Raw genomic sequence first — 18701 nt, 5'->3', positions numbered from 1 at the left:
AGCCCTAACCACACGGGCGCATAGCAGTAACACTCTAACTTCCACTATATCCTTCTTTTATTGTGTCTTAGAAAAATGTTCCACCCGTTAATGTTAAGGTTTTTTTTTTTGTTTTGTTTTGTTTTTCCTGACTCGCTGGAGTTTTTTCATGTTTCCTCTTTCCCATGTACCCTCACATTCTTTGGCCGCCTTCGGATCAAAGAGTTTCTATAAAAAGCAAGAGAAGTCACCTCTCCTCCACACGTCTTTTGTAGTACTTGTGGCTGCATTCTATTTTAAAGACAATTCACACTGAAATGGTTACTAAATCTCACTTTATCTTGTTTTTTGAATACACATCTTAAATATTCATCAGGATCAGGTTGACGTCATGTCGTGTTTAACCTTTACGGGCATTAGCTATCTTGGTGTGACAGCTCTTTGGCTGGAGCACAGAAATGGGATGGGGCTTTGTTCCAGGAAACCTGACATAGAGGACTGGAGCTATAAAGCCAGCCTTTTCATCGACTGCAGCTCCAGTCTTCAACCTTCCTCGACTTCAGCTGTTAGGTTAAGCGCTTCACTCTGAAATCATGGCCAAGGACATGACTCTGCTGTGGGGCTCTGGATCTCCTCCCTGCTGGAGGATAATGATCGCTCTGGAGGAGAAGAACCTGCAAGGATACAACCAAAAACTGCTCTCCTTTGAGAAGGGGGAGCACAAGTCAAAGGAAGTCATGGACATTAACCCCAGGGGTCAGGTAGGTTCATATCACACTATGTAAACACTCTCATATCTGAAATCAGCATTTGTCTTCCTGAAATGGAGTAAATGGAGTATTCACTTGGCATTCACAAATAAGAAGACTTGAACCAAACAAAGTGTTTATGGTTTTCCTTGCACTGTCTCTTAAAGCTTCCTGCCTTCAAATGTGGGGACAAAATCATCAATGAGTCCTGCGGTGTATGCTTCTTCTTAGAGGTGAGAACTCTGAATCTGGCCCTACTTGAAATGCTATGTTGCCATGGAGTTCCTAGGTAGCAGAGCTGCTTGTGATTATATTTTTAACAGTGCGTTGTAAAAACAGACACACTATACCACAGATGTAAAGAACGAGAGCTTCTTGCTGTTTTTTCCCCCCAACAGTCCAAGTACAAGTCACAGGGAACCAAGCTGATCCCCGACTGCGATGCGGAACAAGCATTGATGTTCCAGCGTGTGTTTGAGGTTAACACATTCGGAGACAAAATGGGTATGTTAGTTCGGAGATGCAGAATATGTCTCAGTTTTGTTTTGCCGTGCAGTGACATAACTGTTGAAACCTGAACTTCCTTCATCACAGTGTGTGTACCCCAAACAACATTAGAACCACAGGGATTTAGTGAGTCTGTAAAGGATGTATCAAGGCTGCTAAATCTCTTTCTGTGTGACCTGGCTGATGTTGTCATTCAGAGGTCTGTGCTCTGGGATTTTGAACTGCTGTACTTGGCAACACCACACTAACAACTGTCACTTGTCTTCAGCAACCAACCCTCCTCAGCTTCCCCTTGAGACCTTTAGTTGTTCAAAACACACTGCAGACACTAATGATCTGTGCATTCACATAATTAAGCCATAAGAAATCCCTTAGTCCATTTCTCTGGTGAGCAACTCTCATAACAGACACTGATGTTAACAGGTCACATGTTAATCCCACCAGTGATCACATGCTCAGACTAGCTTTGCATGTAAAGTCACTTGTTTGTCATGCGATTTGGTACTCGTAAAATTCCCTGCTGGTGTGTGGGTAGATTTTATTTAGGTTTTGTAGAGATACACTTTAATAATTTTGTTGGTTTATTTTTTTTGTGTGTTATATTTTTCTAGGAAATGTTATCTACTACAACTGGAAGGTCCCAGAGGGAGAGAGACACGACTCTGCCATTAAGAGAAACAAAGAAGCTCTGACCGCTGAGGTCAAGCTTTGGGAGGGATACCTGCAGAAGGTATGTGAATGACGTGTATGCCTACAGTCTGTCGTGCTAAACTAAAACTCAGAATATTTCTACCAGTTTTTTCTAAAACAATTTTTAAAAATGAGGTAAAATAACAAAAGGTTTTGAAATGGTGTGCATTAACAGCATTAACACTACTATCCTGGTCAGCAAGCTGTAAAAGAACAATTTAGCTCTTCAGACTTTAGCCCTTAAGGGTGTTACACAAAATTCTATGTGTTAATTATTGATCTTTAGACATCCATGTAGTTCTACTTGAACAAGGCCATGCTGGTAATTTGAATCAGTCTGCAGTGCTAATCTTCATGTCTGTAGAATAAAGCAAGCCTTATTCATCAAAGTCAATCTTGCCTTGGTTTTTAAGGAAACATAATCAATGCAGAACATTTATTAAGCCAGGCTATAACCCCCTGTGATGGCTATTTTTCTATTTTTATTTTACTTAGTGTGCTTTCTAGCTTTTTTTCCAATTTTTTCTTACATAACTACTTCTCCTTTTCTTTTTAGACATCAGGTGGTTTCCTGGCAGGAAAGAACTTTTCCCTGGCCGATGTGATTGTTTTTCCAGCCATTGCTTATCTCTACCGCTTTGGGTAAGTGGACTAAATGACCAGAAACATCTCTTAGCAGCCTGGCTAGATGATTGGATGTAATAAAAATAGCAATGAACTCACTCCAGCTTTTTTCTTTCCTGCAGGCTTTCTGAAGAGCGGTACCCAAAACTGACAGAATACTATAAAAATCTGATGAACAGACCCAGCATCAAAGCCACCTGGCCTCCTACTTGGAAGGAGACACCAGGACAGGACATACTTAAAGACATCTGAGATTCAGATGCTCTTTGGTTAACCAGCTAACGTTTCCTGTTGTGTTTTTCATGTATTTCCAGTTGTTGTACTGCTCTATCCTTTCATATTTTTTAACATCATTTGTTTCTGAAACTGTCTGATTCTCATTGTGATGTGAACAAACAGCAATAAAAAAAAGTTTCAGTTTTGTCTGCTTTATTAATATCATATTATTGACCACAAAAGACCTATTAGAGTTTATTTTAGGTTTTCACAACTTTCACTGCAGATTTTATGTTTGGATGCACTTTTCAAGAAAACTGACATGATCCTTCCTGCAACTTCTGTAGAGAAAGAGAGACAGCTCACTAGACTCAGCTAAATAAGTGTTTCTGAACAATTTTTATTCAGATTGTAAATATTTCTTTTCATAATGGACTCAAGCAAAGAACAAGCAAAGATCTCAAATTAAGAGCAACTTGATTTATTGGGTTCACCATGGGGATTTTGCTAAAGAGAATATTTACTGGGACAGTGAGTATTTTCTCCAGGTTTGGTTATAGACTATCAATTCTATCAAGGTGTAGTTCAGAAAATTCAGGGCCCATAAATACTCGGTTGACCTAAAAGGGAGTTGTTTCCTTTTCCTCTTTTTAATGTGTCTCTTATGAGCCAGCAAGTTTGTTTTCCCCAAACAAGAAGGAGCTCATGAGCTTTCTGTGTTTTTTGGGGTGTTGCCATAATGGCGAGTATTCTTCACACGCTGAGGCTGATTATGGGGTTCCACAGGGTTCTATGCCAGGACCATTTCTATTCCTATTATCCAGGCTTCATTTAGGCACTATTGTCAGATGGCATAATATACATTTTACCAGCTTTATTTACCTATGAAGCCATATGATGCAGTCCAGTTAGTTAGTTAAACTCCAAGAATGTTTTGAAGACATTAGCTGGGACTACAATAAGAGAACATATATCTATTCCGTCAGCTTCTCTTGGTTTTCTGTTAAATTGAGAATGAATTTTAAAATCCTTTAACTTACATAAAAGGTCTTAGATAGTCACGTATCATTTCATAGTTTCATACTATCCCAACATAACATTTTTTTCAGACTCCTGGTTTACTTGTCATTCCTACAGTATGCAAAAGTAGAACGGGTGGCAGCACCTTCAGCTTTCAGGGCCCTGCTCTGGAACCAGCTCCCAGTTTGCATTGGCTGTCACTGTTTGGTTGCTGTCATAGAACTGAAGGCTAAAATCAAATATGAGTGGTCATCTTGTCAGCGTGCTTTTGACACTGTTAAAGCTATCTGGTTTCTCCTATTGTCCCAGGACCATGGTGACTGAAAGTGATACAGGGGCAGGTCTGAAAGTGATACACGTTGTGGCCCATGCTTCAATTAGAGCATGCTGTTCTTGAGTTCATACTCTTGGTTTTGTATGTTGCCTTCTACGTCCCCCCCTCCCCCCCAGTTACTTCAGAAAATACCAACACAATATCATCTAAACTCTAAGTTTGTGTTCATGGTAGCTGTACATAAAGCTGGCTGTGCTTTTGAGAGAAGGACATTGCATGTTAGTTTTTATATTTTACACAAGAGAGTTTCAAAGACAAAAGCAGTTAAACTTTGATTAGAAAAGTCTAGATTTGTCAGTCAGTGCTTTTTAAAGTGCTCTACACTATTACTGATGCAAATGGTTTGAAAGGAAAGGAAAGAATAAACAGGCAAAACTGCGTCTTTCTGGACTTTCTGGACTTCCTAGAGTTCAGCTTTGGAGTTTTGATGGAGTGGTGGAGGCTATTTTTTTAAACACCATACCTATGTTTCCCTCCAGTGTTCATCATCATCTCGTATATCGTCTGGGTAGACTGACTGATTGATTGAGTGATTAGCTGATTGATAACATAAATTTCTTGTTCTGTCTAACATATAAGTGTCACATTAAATTCAGTTGATCTGACATAAACATACGTTTTAAATCTAAAGAACGTTTGAAGAATTTTTATCAAGTGCACTTCCACCTTTTTGTGTTGAGAAACATCACATGGAAATTATTTGAGTATTACAAGTAATTTTAAGTGACACTATTAGAGTTACATTTTAAGTTTGATAAAGTTTAGTTTCAGCCAAATAATTGGTTTCATTTTTTCAGTTACATTCCATTTAAACTTTGTCATTTAAATGGATATAATTTGGATACAATGTATACAATTTGTAAAGAAAAGTTCAGCATATTTTCATTGGAAATTTCATTTAAAATCTGCATAGTGTAACTGATCTGTAAGTTTAACTGTTTGACAACAGACTAGGCTACGGTGGCTCGTGAAGGATTACATTTCAGAATTTGCAGTGTGTGGACAGATAATGTTCAAAAGTGGTTGCTTACATGCACAATTGTTTAAATACATATATTTTTGATTTTTAAAAGAAAACTAGTAATTCAGGTTAAATCCAGAAAACATGTTATGTTTATTAATCTGTTAAAGCCACACTTTTTGTAATTTGATGACAGCTGTACTTCCGGTGTCTAATTCGCAATGTTGTTAATTTTGTGTTGTTATATTGCCTGCTCATCCTAAAGTTACCAAAGCCACCAATGCTCTGTCAAGTTTCACTGTTAAAAACTGTTTTTGAAGGTATCTATATGTGTGCACATATATGACTGAGACACGGTCAGCATGGGTTATCATTTATTTTATTTATTTATTTATTTTTTGCCTGTCCCATATGGTTTTTTAGCCGTCAGAATTGATGTCTGAAAGGCAACAAAGATACCTAATGGATTTACTTTGCCAAGTGGATCATCACGGCCTTGCTGTTTTGGTCCATTTGATCGACCTCTGCTGTTATTATTTATTTTATTTTATTTTATTTTATTTTATTTTCAGTTGTCACAGATGGGACAGACATGACTGGGGGATAGGAAAGGGAGAAAGAAAGATGAAGGAACAAAACACAGAGGGGAAGAGGGACAGTGAGAAAGGGCACTTAAAAAGAAAAAAAATCTCACGGATCACCTGTTGAGAGAAAGAAAAGAGAAAAAGAGAAAACAAGTAAAAAGAGGGAGCAACATAATAAACACAGCACTATCGCATTAATCTAGCTAACAGTAAATAACAGTAAATACTAAATATTGAATGTTGTTATGCAGCACGCAGGACCGACAGCGCACAATGTGCTTTGAGGTAGCAGCCAAGAAAGGTGTCGTTTGTGTCTGTGTACACCTGTGTGCACACCTGTGTGTATCAGCGTGCTTGTATTCAAAAGGTTTCTCCACGTAATGATCTGCTAGATGGTCTGGGGAGCCATAGCCCCGTCCCCCAGGGCATGAAGCAGGTATGGAGGAGACTTAGGCCCCAGACATCCAGAGGCCCCAGAGTGCGAGAGCCCAAGGAGGACCACCAGGGGGGCAACTGTGCCACCCTCCTGGGAAGAGCTGAGGAGAGTCCCAAACGAGAGGTCACCCAGCAGCCACTGAGCAGAAGCCAGAAGGGGCTGCAGTGGTGTGCCCGCAGGCTCTGCCCGCAGCGAGCTGTGCCAAAGCCACAGGCCCAGAGGCCGAAGGCCTGAGGGCCCCCCACATCCCCGAAGAGGCCCGACCGAGCCACGGGCGCCACCAACACACTGACACCTGAGGCCATTGGCCACCAGCAGGGAGTGTGGTGAGGGGAGATAGTCCTGAGATGTTGCCAGAGAGGTGGAGTCTGAGATCCGACCTGACATATAGAAACAGACAAACAGGCACACGCAGACACAAACGTGCATTCCTACCCTTATGCACACATATACAAATACTCAGCACTCACACAACGTAAAGACAGACACAAATGGACATTGTACACACAATCACGCTCCCCAAACATACTCTCTACCTCAGGTCCAGGTCCAGATGCTACCCTTTCCCCCGGGGTGGAGACAAGCAGGCCGCCCCCTGCATCCCAGATCCCAATTGGAGGCCAACACCTCCGTCCAGCCCCTCTGCCCCGATGGCTAACAGAGAACGGGGTGTGGGAAGACCCCATACCTCCCTCCGTCCGCTCATGTGTAGTTTTGCCGCGTGTTGTTCTAGAGTGCATTTAAAACACGGGAGGGCATGGTGTTTCTGCCAGAAAGCAGCAGGTGTCCGCATGGCCCCTCCCGAGAACTCTTAATGTCTACATGCATTGAGAGGTCGGCACTGGCGCCAGTGGGTTATCATTTGTACATAAAGGAAGGACACATGATCCCAATGTTTCCCTCTAACATGTCACTGCGGCAATTTCTATCTAAAAAGCCGTGGCAAGCAAATGTGAGTTTTCAAAATTCTAACCAAGGCAAGAAAGAAAGATGGGACCAACAGGAGGCAAACAATTACCATCAACAAACCAAAACACCAAACAAAGGATCAAATCCGCATGTAAAGTAAGTGGGAGCAACTTTCACTGACCACACCTGGAAGGCTACTACCAGCTGGCGCACTAGAAAACCACCAGTGACAGGATTAAATCATAAACCTGTTCAAAAATCTATTCTAAGATGTCGAATACAGATGGAAAAAAAATAATGCAAAAAAAATTAATGTTGGTAAATTAATATCAAAGGAAGAGCTAATCAGCTGCAGATTAGCTGTGAGGTCACATTGATAACTTGCCGTGTTTCAGTTAGTGCACTGCATTCCTCTGCACAAAGCAGCCTTCCTCTCTTTTTAGCTTTTCTAAGCAGCTAGTCCTTTGTGTACACAAGCTGTTTTACTCATTCCAGATGTTCGACCCACTGTGTGTGGGGGATCAAAAAACAAAACAAAACAAAATTGGAATAATATCTTATCACTGTATGAGCCATGTTGCAATTGTAATTACATGTAGCCCTGAATATCAAAGAAAAACTGAGGAGCACTGTTACATTTGACAGCATTACACGGCAGTAGTTGGGCTTTAATGAAACAATTTATGATGCAGCTGTTCCACGCTCCCCAAGTGGCCTTCGTTCACATGCCAGGTAGGAAGGACTAAGAGCCAAGGAGAGAAGACAAGGAGACAAATCAAGTGTGTGCAAACTGAGAAATAGGAAAGGAGGTGAGACTGTGGTGCTCCAAGCTACTGAGTCAAAACTCTTTTAAATTCATTTTAGTGCTTTGTTGGTTATTCTGTTATACTCTTGTATGTCATTGTTTCCTGAGTGTTTCCTTTCTGATAATGTTATCAACTGTTATCAAACATAAAGATGTTTAAATTCTGACACGAAAAGGCAGAAAAACCTTAAACTGTGCAAGACACATAACAGCAAAACATGCAAGGTTTCTTGCGGGCAGGACTATGACATTAACCACCTATGTTAACATTTCTTTGTGTGGGAATCTCCAGACATAACACCAGTCTGTCTTTCTACAGTTGGAGTCCTTTGTATCGTTCAACAGGATTATATAATGATAAGAGTACAACATCACTGCCCTCTGCTGATGGATTCACTTCATTCATCGGGCACTGATCCTGTTAGTATCTGTGATTGCATTTCAGTTTGTGTGTTGTTTGTTCTCTGCATTTGGAAAAGTCAGTGTCTGAAAGTAAAGAGCAATAAACTAAATTCTGCAGTTTGCTACTTAAACATTCATACACGCTTTTCAGTATGAACCCAAAATCAGCCTGTACACATGGGAGGCCAGCTTCATTTATGGAATATGGCAACAACCAAAGCTAGACACAATAATCAAAGCACATGATAAATTTTCACTTTGGTAAATGCCAACATAAAATTATCTAAACTCTAGTTGTAGGGCAGGTTATTGACTGTGCCAGAGATTGGCTGTGCAAATAGATCCGATTGCAAAATTGCCCATTTGGATGGCTCAAAGGACCATTTTCTATTTGCACAGCCTTTTCGTTAAATGTAGTCGTGTTTGATGAGTTTCATTTCCTCTGATGTTAAACGTTAAAGATGATAACACATTTGATCTTCGTTGGTCTTCTCTCCCTCCTCAGCTCTTCTTTATGTCAAGGTATGATGCACTATGCAATATATTGTTATGACAGGGCTAAACGTATGCAACTACCTGTTCATGTACCATTATGCTTTTTTTGGCACTTTTGTGTGGTTAAATGTTTGTGATATATGAACAACGTCTTTGTACATGTAAATGTTTCCTTAAATATTTCCCTTTTCTGTTCTTCAGCATGTAATCCAAATATTCTGTTGAACATGGATTTCCCGGGAAATGACATAACATTTCTCTACTCCCCTGATGTTAACCACTGTCAGCTCCTGTGCACCCAGCACCCCTCTTGCCTCTTCTTTAGCTTTATTCGTGCTGATTGGACCCACGATGACAGGTATGACTGGCACAAATGAGTTGCAATATATACACGTACTTATCCAGGTCCATCTTGCAGTGGCAGGTTGTAAGGTGCAGCAGTCTAAGCAACACCACCAAAGTGTTCCCAAACAAGGCGACGAGTTCCTTCCAAATGACCTTTCTCTGCACCGTATCTCTAAAGTTGAGCTGAACTAATTTCTGCTTCTTGTATCTGTGATCTACTCCTGGTCCTGGGTGAGAGTGAGAAGTTAGATTGACAAAAATCAAAATCACCTTTGTGCTTGTTTCTCTTTCACCACAAAATTCAACAGACTGTGCTCTCCAGTTCCATGGCATATACTTTTTTGAGTGAGGAGGTTGATCCCCTTGAAGTTTGAACACACCATCCCTCCAGTCTGCCAATCCAGAGGCACTCTCCCCAACTTCCACGAGATGTTACAGAGCTGTCCCACACTGTATACCAGTATACTCACCCATGGTTACTGCCTCTCACTGATGGCAACTTAAGATTTCACAGAGTTCAGCCAAAAGTCTAAAGACCCATATCCAGCTATAGGAAGCACAGTATGTCATGTTATTTCAGGATCTGTTATATATGTGTTATATTGGTTTTACTATGGCTCCTTCCACTTGTCGGTCTCTGCAGGCACTTCTACTGCTACCTAAAGTCCACTCCCTCAGGAGAGCCCAGTGCTCAGACTCCAGTACAGGGTGTCACTTCTGGTTTTTCTCTAAAATCCTGCAGCCCAGGCCCACGTAGGCTTACAACCATTAATAAACCATTTTAAAAATTAAGCAATTCATGAAGTATGTTCACCTCCAGTTTACCTTTCTCTATGCATGTTTCTATTGTTTGAAACAGAACCTTGCCTGTCTGAGCTGTACCAAAACATGGACTTTATCGGGGGAGACTACAGGTCCTTGTTCACAGGTGACCACAAGGAGTGCCAGCGAGTGTGCACTCAGGACCCTGCGTGTCAGTTCTTCACTTTTGTAAAACAGAATTTCTCAAATAGTAAAGTCAGGTAAATTTGAGTTAGGATAGTGTATTTATTTTAAACATGTTTCCATATTTATTTATTGTTTAACCAGGAACCTGGAGAGCTTGACATTAGCTCCACGGAACAACAGGTGGCTGCTTTCCTGCGGTCCAAAGGGATTGCCCTGGACTGTAACTCTGTCGAAGCATGCCACCCTCTTCCCAGGAGGAACGGCAACATACCGGCTATTATATTAAGGTTTGTAAATCGAAAGCACAAGATTACGCTGCTGAAACAAGGAAGAAAATTAAAAGGATCTAATGTCTTTATCAATGAACATCTAACCAAACACAACGCTGAAATAGCCAAAAAAGCGCGACACCTTAAGAAGCTGGGAAAAATCCAAGGCACTTGGACGACGAACTGCAAAATATTCATTAAACTAAACGGATCACCAGAGGAAGCCAAAGTTCTGACCATTAAAAATATGGCGGATCTCGAAAAATATCAGTGAGCAACACGATCTGGACGGCAAACAAGGTAACAGACAACCACACACTCACTTATGACACACACTGGAAGGAAGAACTCAGATACATCTGGAAGAATCAGCTGCATCAGTCAGACAGTTGCAGAATATGATCAATTGGAACTGAAAACATTTAACTATATGGATCACAATACACACGACTTGGAATATGAAATAGATCCAGACAACAACTTTTTCTCATCTAACAATAACAATTGCTGCTACTATACAAATAAAGACTACAATCAGAGGATTAAAACTGAGAATAAATTATCAATTATCCACTTTAACTGTAGAAGTCTCTATGCTAATTTTAGTCATATCAAAGAATATCTTAACCAGTTTTCACATCCATTTAGTGTCATTGCCTTATCAGAAACTTGGATCAATATGGAAAAAGGAACAGACTTTGAACTGGAGGGTTATGAATTCACATTTATAACTAGGCGAAACAAAGGAGGAGGAGGAGTGGCCTTGTATGTGGACAAATCCTTGAAATTTAATGTGGTGGAAAAGATGACGATGGTGATTGATAATGTACTAGAATGTATTACAGTTGAAATTTGTAAAGAAAAAAGTAAAAATGTAATCATTAGCTGTATATACAGAGCTCCAGGTAGTAGTATTGAGACATTTAAAGACTGGATAGAAGAAACATTTATTGAAATAGCTCGCAAAAAAGTTTTCATTTGTGGAGACTTCAATATTGATTTGCTAAACCCAAATAAACATAAAACCACTGAGGAATTTATAAACACAATGCACTGTATGAATCTATTCCCTAAAATTACTAGACCTACCAGGATTACATCACATTGTGCAACTCTCATAGACAACATTTTTGCAAATGACATTGAAAATAAGACTGTAAGTGGACTCCTGATTAACGACATAAGTGACCATCTTCCAATTTTTACAATCTATGATAGGAATTACAAGATCAATAAAATGGACAGTAAAAAAGAGTACAGACGAGTAAGAACAGAAGAAAGAATGAATGCATTTAAAAAAGATTTATTGAAGGAAAACTGGGGTGAAGTATATCAGGAACAGGACGTTAATAGTGCTTATAATAAATTCCTTAGAATATTTACATTACTGTACAATACCAACTGTCCAATAAAGCAATATAGTAGGAAACAGAAATATATGGACTGTCCATGGATAACAAAAGGTCTGCAAAATGCATGTATAAAGAAAAATGCTCTATACAGAGAGTTCTTAAGAACGAGAACTAAAGATGCTGAAATCAGATACAAAAGATATAAAAATAGGTTAACTAATATACTTAGATCTAGTAAAAAGGAATACTATAAGAAGCAATTAGATATAAATAGAAATAATAATAATAAAAGATTATGGGAAATCCTGAACAGTGTTATAAAATGTGGGACTGGACAAAAGAACTATCCCAAGTATTTCATTTGTAATGACCATGAAGAATACAATATGGATGTTGTGGCAAATAGTCTCAATGAATTCTTTGTAACTGCTGGACCAAATTTAGCAAGAACAATCACTCATCCTGGGAAAGCACAGGAAAAACCCGATACACTGATTGACAGAAATCCATATTCTATGTTTCTCACAGCCGTTGATGAAAATGAAGTTCTTGAAATTGTCAAAAAATGTAAAAATCACAAATCTTTGGATTGTAATGATATTGATATGATAGTGGTTAAAAGAGTCATTGAGGCTATTATAAAACCATTTACATACATCTGTAATTTATCATTTCAAACTGGTCGATTTCCAGACAGAATGAAAATAGCAAAAGTTATACCTCTATACAAATCTGGAAACAAACACCATTTCACAAACTACAGGCCTGTCTCTTTACTACCTCAATTCTCAAAAGTTCTTGAAAAACTGTTTAAAAACAGACTGGAAAAATTTATAGATAAACATAAACTACTCACTGAGAGTCAGTACGGATTCAGATCAAGCAGATCAACATCATCGGCACTATTAGATTCAATAGAATACATCACAAATTCCATAGACAAAAAGCAATATGTGGCTGGGTTATTCATAGACTTGACAAAGGCATTTGACACTATAGATCATGATATATTAATAAGAAAACTGGAACGTTATGGTGTCAGAGGGGTAGTTTTAGATTGGGTCCGGAGTTATTTAAGTGACAGAAAGCAGTTTGTGAAAATAAATGGTGGTTGCTCCTTATGTATGGACATTGCTTGTGGTGTACCCCAAGGGTCAGTTTTGGGTCCAAAATTCTTCAACTTGTACATTAACGACATCTGTAAAGTGTCCAAAGTATTAAAAGTGGTTCTCTTTGCTGATGATACAAACATTTTTTGCTCTGGTGATGATCTGCAGAATTTATTGGAGGATATGACTAATGAAATAAGTAAAGTGAAGTTCTGGCTTGATAAAAACAAATTATCATTAAATTTGAATAAATCTAAACTGATGTTATTTGGAAATAGTAGTTTAAATACTAATGCAAAGATTCAAATAAATGGTGTTGATATTGAAAGAGTCAGTGAAAATAAATTTCTGGGGGTAATAATAGATGAAAAACTTAACTGGAGAGCTCACGTAAGATATATTCATTCCAAAGTATCACGAAGCATTGCAGTACTAAACAAGGCAAAACAGGTATTCGACAGAACATCACTTCATATTCTCTACTGTACACTGGTTTCACCATACTTAAGCTATTGTGCAGAGGTCTGGGGCAATAACTATAAAACCACATTACATTCACTTTTTACTCTTCAAAAGAAAGCAATTCGAATCATCCACAATGCAGGTTATAGGGAACATACAAACTCACTATTTTTGCAGTCTGAAATATTGAAAATTGACGATATAGTGAAATTCCAAACAGCACAAATTCTATTCAAAGCAAAAAATAAAGAACTGCCAGGTAATATTCAGAGTATGTTTTTTTTGAAAGAAGGAAGTTATAATTTAAGGGGTTTTTGTAACTTCAAAACAATGAAGGTACGTACTACAAGAAAAGGCTTTTGTGTTTCTGGTCAAGGAGTGAAACTATGGAACAAACTGAATATGGAATTAAAGCAATGTCCAAACATAAAACTGTTCAAAAAGAGTTATAAAAATATGATCTTCTCGATCTATAAAGAAAAGGAAAATATTTAAATTAAGTGAATGTCTCTATTTAAAAACAAACAAACAAAAAATTCATGATGTGATATTATAGTATATAGTATATCAGAAATCTGTTCACTATTTTTATTACAAATTATATCAGTAAGGAAGCTGACTAAATATTCACTGATAATTTATGGGACAGGGGTGGGATTAAATAAGTGTATACTTCTTCCCACTCCCTTTCAACATGTAAATTAATCAGAATGGTTTTTTGTATGTAATTTGTATAGTATATATTTTTTCTCTCATTTCTTTTCTAAATGTACTTGTATATTGTTCACATGTTGAAATAAATTACCAATCAATTAATCAAACCACAAAAGATTTGTCCTACACCTCTGCATTTCCCAAAGTTCATCTTATTGCATTTTATTGCGTCACATCTTGTTTTTTTAAACTGCATGTCCATGTTTGTCCATGATATTTTGCACTCTAACAGCAAAGGAGAATATGATTTCTTGTTCTGTTTAAGGTATAAGTGTTACCTAAAATTCAGTTGGACTGTACCAAGGACTCCTGTTATTGAAAGAAAAGCTGGTGTAACATCTGGATTCTCCCAAAAAACAAACCAAACTCAGCACTTTGACAAAGGTACATAGACCTAGTTGTAGCTTTCGGCCCACTTCCTGTTTGTTGCCTGTGTGTTTTCCTAATGTAAGTAAGTAAAATGTATTTATATGGGCCTTTTAAGACTAGAATCTATTACAAAGTGCTTCACATGGGAATATAAAAGCATATCAAACAAAACAAATGTCTTTCCTCTTTTATATTCAGTATGTCAGAGAAAGCTTTTTCCAAACACTGACATCCCAGGAAGTGACATTGAGTCTCTGCCTGCTGCCTCTCCTGAACACTGTCAGACTCTGTGCTCAACTCATCCGCGCTGCACCTACTTCACTTATAACAGGTAGTTGTTTGTGTTTCAGACAACGTCTCATCTGAGAGTGAAACAAATATCTTATGTGTTTTTCTTTTTCTTTCATGTCTAACAGGCAGTGTAATAAAACTGTACTTAAGTGCAGAATTATAGCTCTACAGCTCTACATTATATGCAAACATTTAGACCCTCTTACACATTTTGATTTTAAGGCTTTTTGATTTTATTTGTTTGTTTTTTAGGAATACCTTTGTTTGTTACCTGAAGGAAAACACACATGAAATAGTCACCAGGGCAGATACAGGCACTTCAGGGCTACCACACCGTTCCTGTCAGCTTGACGACAGTGAGTAGCGCAAATCAACCTGTAATGCTCCGCATGAACGTGTTTGTGAGCGAACAGTTACTGAACAGCATACAGTGTTGTGAAAAGTATTTGGCCCCTACCTGATTTCTCATTTTTCTGAATATTTCACAGTCTTACATGTTTTAGATCATCAAACAAATTTAAAAAGTAGACAAATAAATGTGGGTGAATACTGAATTATATCACTGTTACATAAATGTTCAATTTATTGGAACCTGGAACACCTTAAGAAACACTCAATCAGGCAGTTCCTGGAGGATGAAGTAATTGATTCCCCCACCTCTAGGGCATTATGGTTCAGTCCCACATTGTCAGGTTGCACTGGTCCAGATCCCGGACGAGATACCCCAGGACACCATCGACTGTCTCATAAGTATGATTAGACATGCATGCCCTGATGTGGTTAGGCCGCTTCAGAACAGGCTTAGGCATGCACGTCTAGGGGCCAAACAAACTACTAAGGAGGATTTTGAGGTCATACAAGTATAGATCTGACATCACTGAAATCTGATTTGTTTTGAAAGTGTTTCTTTAGCTTCAAACAAAACAGAAATATGTATGTGGGGTAATCGGGTTGTTAGTTTTTAACTGTTGCAAATCGGCAACGCCTGCCTCGAGAGGGTTAATGTAAAAATTAGTATTTCAGACATGATGACAAACCAAATCTATGTCATTTTCCTCTAATACAACATGTGGATGTGAGACAATCATCTTTTGGGCTTTGTTCTGTAAAGGTAGCCTAATATTGTTAAAGACACTGTAATTATGCACAGGAATATTTTATGTGTCCATCCCTTCAGCACAGAGACATGTGTTTCTGCTAACAGACTGGGCCAGAGTGGCTTATGAAGGAGTAGATTTCAATGGTTCTGACATTCGCTATGAGTTGATGGATGATGCAGACACATGCCAGAAGACATGCACTGAGGACCCTCACTGCCAGTTCTACACCTACGTTGATGAAACCTTCTTTGATCGCAGTTATCGGTGAAGTATTACGAATACTTCTGTGCACACTTTAAACTAGTAATTCACGTCGCACCCAGAAACCACGTCACATTTATTAATCTGTTGTATTCACACTTTTTGTAATCTGATGACAACTATATCTCCAGTCTCTAATTTAAACTGTTGGGTTTTGTACTGTAGGCGTCGCTGCTACCTGAAGCGTGTCATCACCATCCCTGCTCCTCCCAAAGTCATCGAAGTCACCAATGTTGTGTCGGGTTTCTCCCTTAAAAACTGCCCATAGACTCAGGGATCTACTTGTAACATGTGTGAAATTAAGTTTGAAGACTTCACAGCTCTCAGTGGGATTTTTGTGGAACCTAAATAAATCATTTCAAACATGAGCTGTCTGTCTGACATGTTTATTAAACAAATATGTCCACTTTAGTCTCATCTGACCAAAAGGAAAATGTTCCAGAAATTTTTGTTTGTTTAGATGCAACACAGCTAACCTAACCTAAAATGTGCTGCTATGTTCTTTTTAGTCAGATGAGAGTTTTTCTCTGTAAACTTTCCAAACAAGCCACTTGTTCAGTTTTTTGTGATCGTGCTGACATGAACTTTAACATTTAAAATGTTAACTGAGGCCTTTGCAATCTATAAATGAACTCTTGGGTTTTATGTTTTGTTTGGGTTTTCTCAAAGGATTGCACGTTCTGTGTTTAGGGCGAATTTGCTGGAATCTCTGCTCCTGGGAGGATTATGGTTTTGTATTAACACACATGTACATGCTCCAGCCCCAACAAGCTCCCAAAACTTCTGCCCGGGTAATTAGTTGCCACACAAGACACAATAAAAGGGGTTCTTACAGCAGTTTAATGACATACAGAGAAGATTCAGAAAGGAGAAAAAAGCAAAAACATACTATGGAAAATATGTACAGGACATTTGGCAGTGGCTCTGGCTACAAAAGAAAGGAGAAAACAAAGGAGAAACAAAGCAAATTAATGCCAAGCCCAGACCACCAAATCATAATGGGATATCTCTACACATGTGAGGACATGGCAGTCTCTAGCCACATGATCTCTAACACCAACAGCTACATAAACATATACACCGGCCTCTTTAAAATATTGCCTGAAAATTGCAGAGCAAGCCCACCTCCAGCTTAAATAAACATGACACAAACCATAGACCAAGATGGCAAAATTTGTAAAGAATAACCACTCCTCTTTGCAATGCTTCCACCTTGTGGCGGATGTTTGTAACCTCAAGTGAATACTTTACACCATGGACGAAGAAAGAACATGTTTATCGGCATCCTAACATCTCAAGAGAAACTTTGTAGTCCAGACGGGACTCAGCGTTAACAGCGTTAACAGTCAAATGCTCCCAGATACACACATTTCTCTGTGTTCTAGTAAATGTACCCGTCTTGTTTTAAATTTGGAGGACTTTCTTCTAAACATCAGGAGTTGAACCACTTTGCAGTAACAGGTGTAATGGAAACTGCTGTCGGGGCTACAGCACTATGTTCACATAAAATCAGCTAAAATTGTGGTTTTAAAGTTCATGCAACAAATATAATGTCCACTATCCTGAACAAACAGTGACGTGAACAGAGAATATACGTGCAAGGTGGCAATTCTGGATGAACATTGTTTTAATGAATTTTAACTGTTTACAAATGTTTGTTGTTATATGTTTATAAATGATCAATTTTTGCATTGTGCAGTTTATTTGTTTTATTACATTTTGATAGAAGGAAATGAATCTTTGTCCCTACATGTTCTTCCTTTGCTTTTGCACCTTTGTAGTTTTGACAGCAGAGGTCACTAAATTAACTGCATAAACCACTGGTGCTCATACTGTGTTCAGTATAGACTTTGGACATTTACTTGCCAGTGGATGTGCTAATCACTTTAATTTTCAGTGATCTTTTTAACGTTAGATTTATATGCTAGCACTACCATTATCTAATAAGTAAACCCTATTGGGTAATAGTGTTATACAACGTCTGGGGATCCGAATGCTTCTTTAAACCTTTAAAACATGGGCCTGAGAACAGTACGGTGGTGCAGTGGTTTGAGGGTTAGGGTTAGCCTGGAAAAAGACTGTATAGTAAGGATGGACATGGCTATTACATTATCAGCTGGTTTGTAGTCGGTCCGCTTGTCAGTTTGATTTTCCTTCAAAAAATAAAGAACTGATGGCTTTTTCATTTTCTGTTCATTAGATAAATTTAAAGTTGAGTTTTTGGGGCCTTTTGTTTATAGTATTTGTCCGTCATTAGCTGACAGGCAGTTATTCACCCCAGATAAATTAGATGTGGGGTGAGACAGGAGGAATTTATCACTTGGAGTTCATGATAATCAGATTTATTTGATTTCAATGAGTGCAACAGCTGCCCCACAAAATCCTTAAGAAGTAACAATGGGCTGGGGTCGCCTAAGCTAATGTTAGCCACATATATTTAGTTATATATATATATAAAATTATATAAAAATTTAAAAAATCAATAGTGATGCATGCATGTCATCTGCAGGCTGGCCATTAGAAAGACTGGCTTTTACTCCCCTGTCTATGGCACAGACAAACAAAAAATGAACCATGTTCCTATTCTCGGAAAATTATATCTATAGACATGTAATTAAAAAAAATCAGCTGTGATGCATTGATGTGGCTGAGTTTACTTTGTTCTCTCTCCGATTTGTTTCGGCCATCCTTCCTGCTTGCTGAACCCTCCTCTTTTCTTCACTGAGTTTGCACCGTGTCCTGTTGCCCTACATGCACACTCACATACACA

The 18701-nt window shown here is 38.6% G+C and overlaps 2 protein-coding genes across 2 annotated transcripts; both read left to right on the top strand.

Annotated features, from left to right (window-relative positions):
• Positions 1 to 474: 474 nt before the first annotated feature.
• Positions 475 to 2981, top strand: LOC146683409 (glutathione S-transferase A-like). The gene is made up of 6 exons (XM_085446015.1): positions 475 to 740; positions 896 to 961; positions 1127 to 1232; positions 1847 to 1965; positions 2482 to 2567; positions 2672 to 2981. Exons 1-6 carry the CDS (start codon positions 573 to 575, stop codon positions 2799 to 2801), a joined length of 675 nt encoding a protein of 224 aa, XP_085302141.1. The 5' UTR covers positions 475 to 572; the 3' UTR covers positions 2802 to 2981.
• A 5623-nt stretch (positions 2982 to 8604) lies between these two features.
• LOC146683408 (coagulation factor XI-like) lies at positions 8605 to 16299 on the top strand. The gene is made up of 9 exons (XM_085446064.1): positions 8605 to 8738; positions 8913 to 9069; positions 9700 to 9809; positions 9916 to 10078; positions 14176 to 14294; positions 14478 to 14610; positions 14823 to 14926; positions 15775 to 15934; positions 16097 to 16299. The coding sequence occupies exons 1-9, from the start codon at positions 8678 to 8680 to the stop codon at positions 16197 to 16199; spliced, it is 1110 nt and encodes a 369-aa protein (XP_085302190.1). The 5' UTR covers positions 8605 to 8677; the 3' UTR covers positions 16200 to 16299.
• Positions 16300 to 18701: the final 2402 nt, after the last annotated feature.

The sequence above is a fragment of the Copadichromis virginalis genome, linkage group LG22 (genome assembly GCF_057382275.1).
Source record: "Copadichromis virginalis isolate Kocher_CV1m ecotype Utaka linkage group LG22, C_Virginalis_male_GT1.1, whole genome shotgun sequence".
Taxonomy (NCBI): domain Eukaryota; kingdom Metazoa; phylum Chordata; class Actinopteri; order Cichliformes; family Cichlidae; genus Copadichromis; species Copadichromis virginalis.
This window is presented reverse-complemented; position numbering and strand designations above follow the sequence as displayed.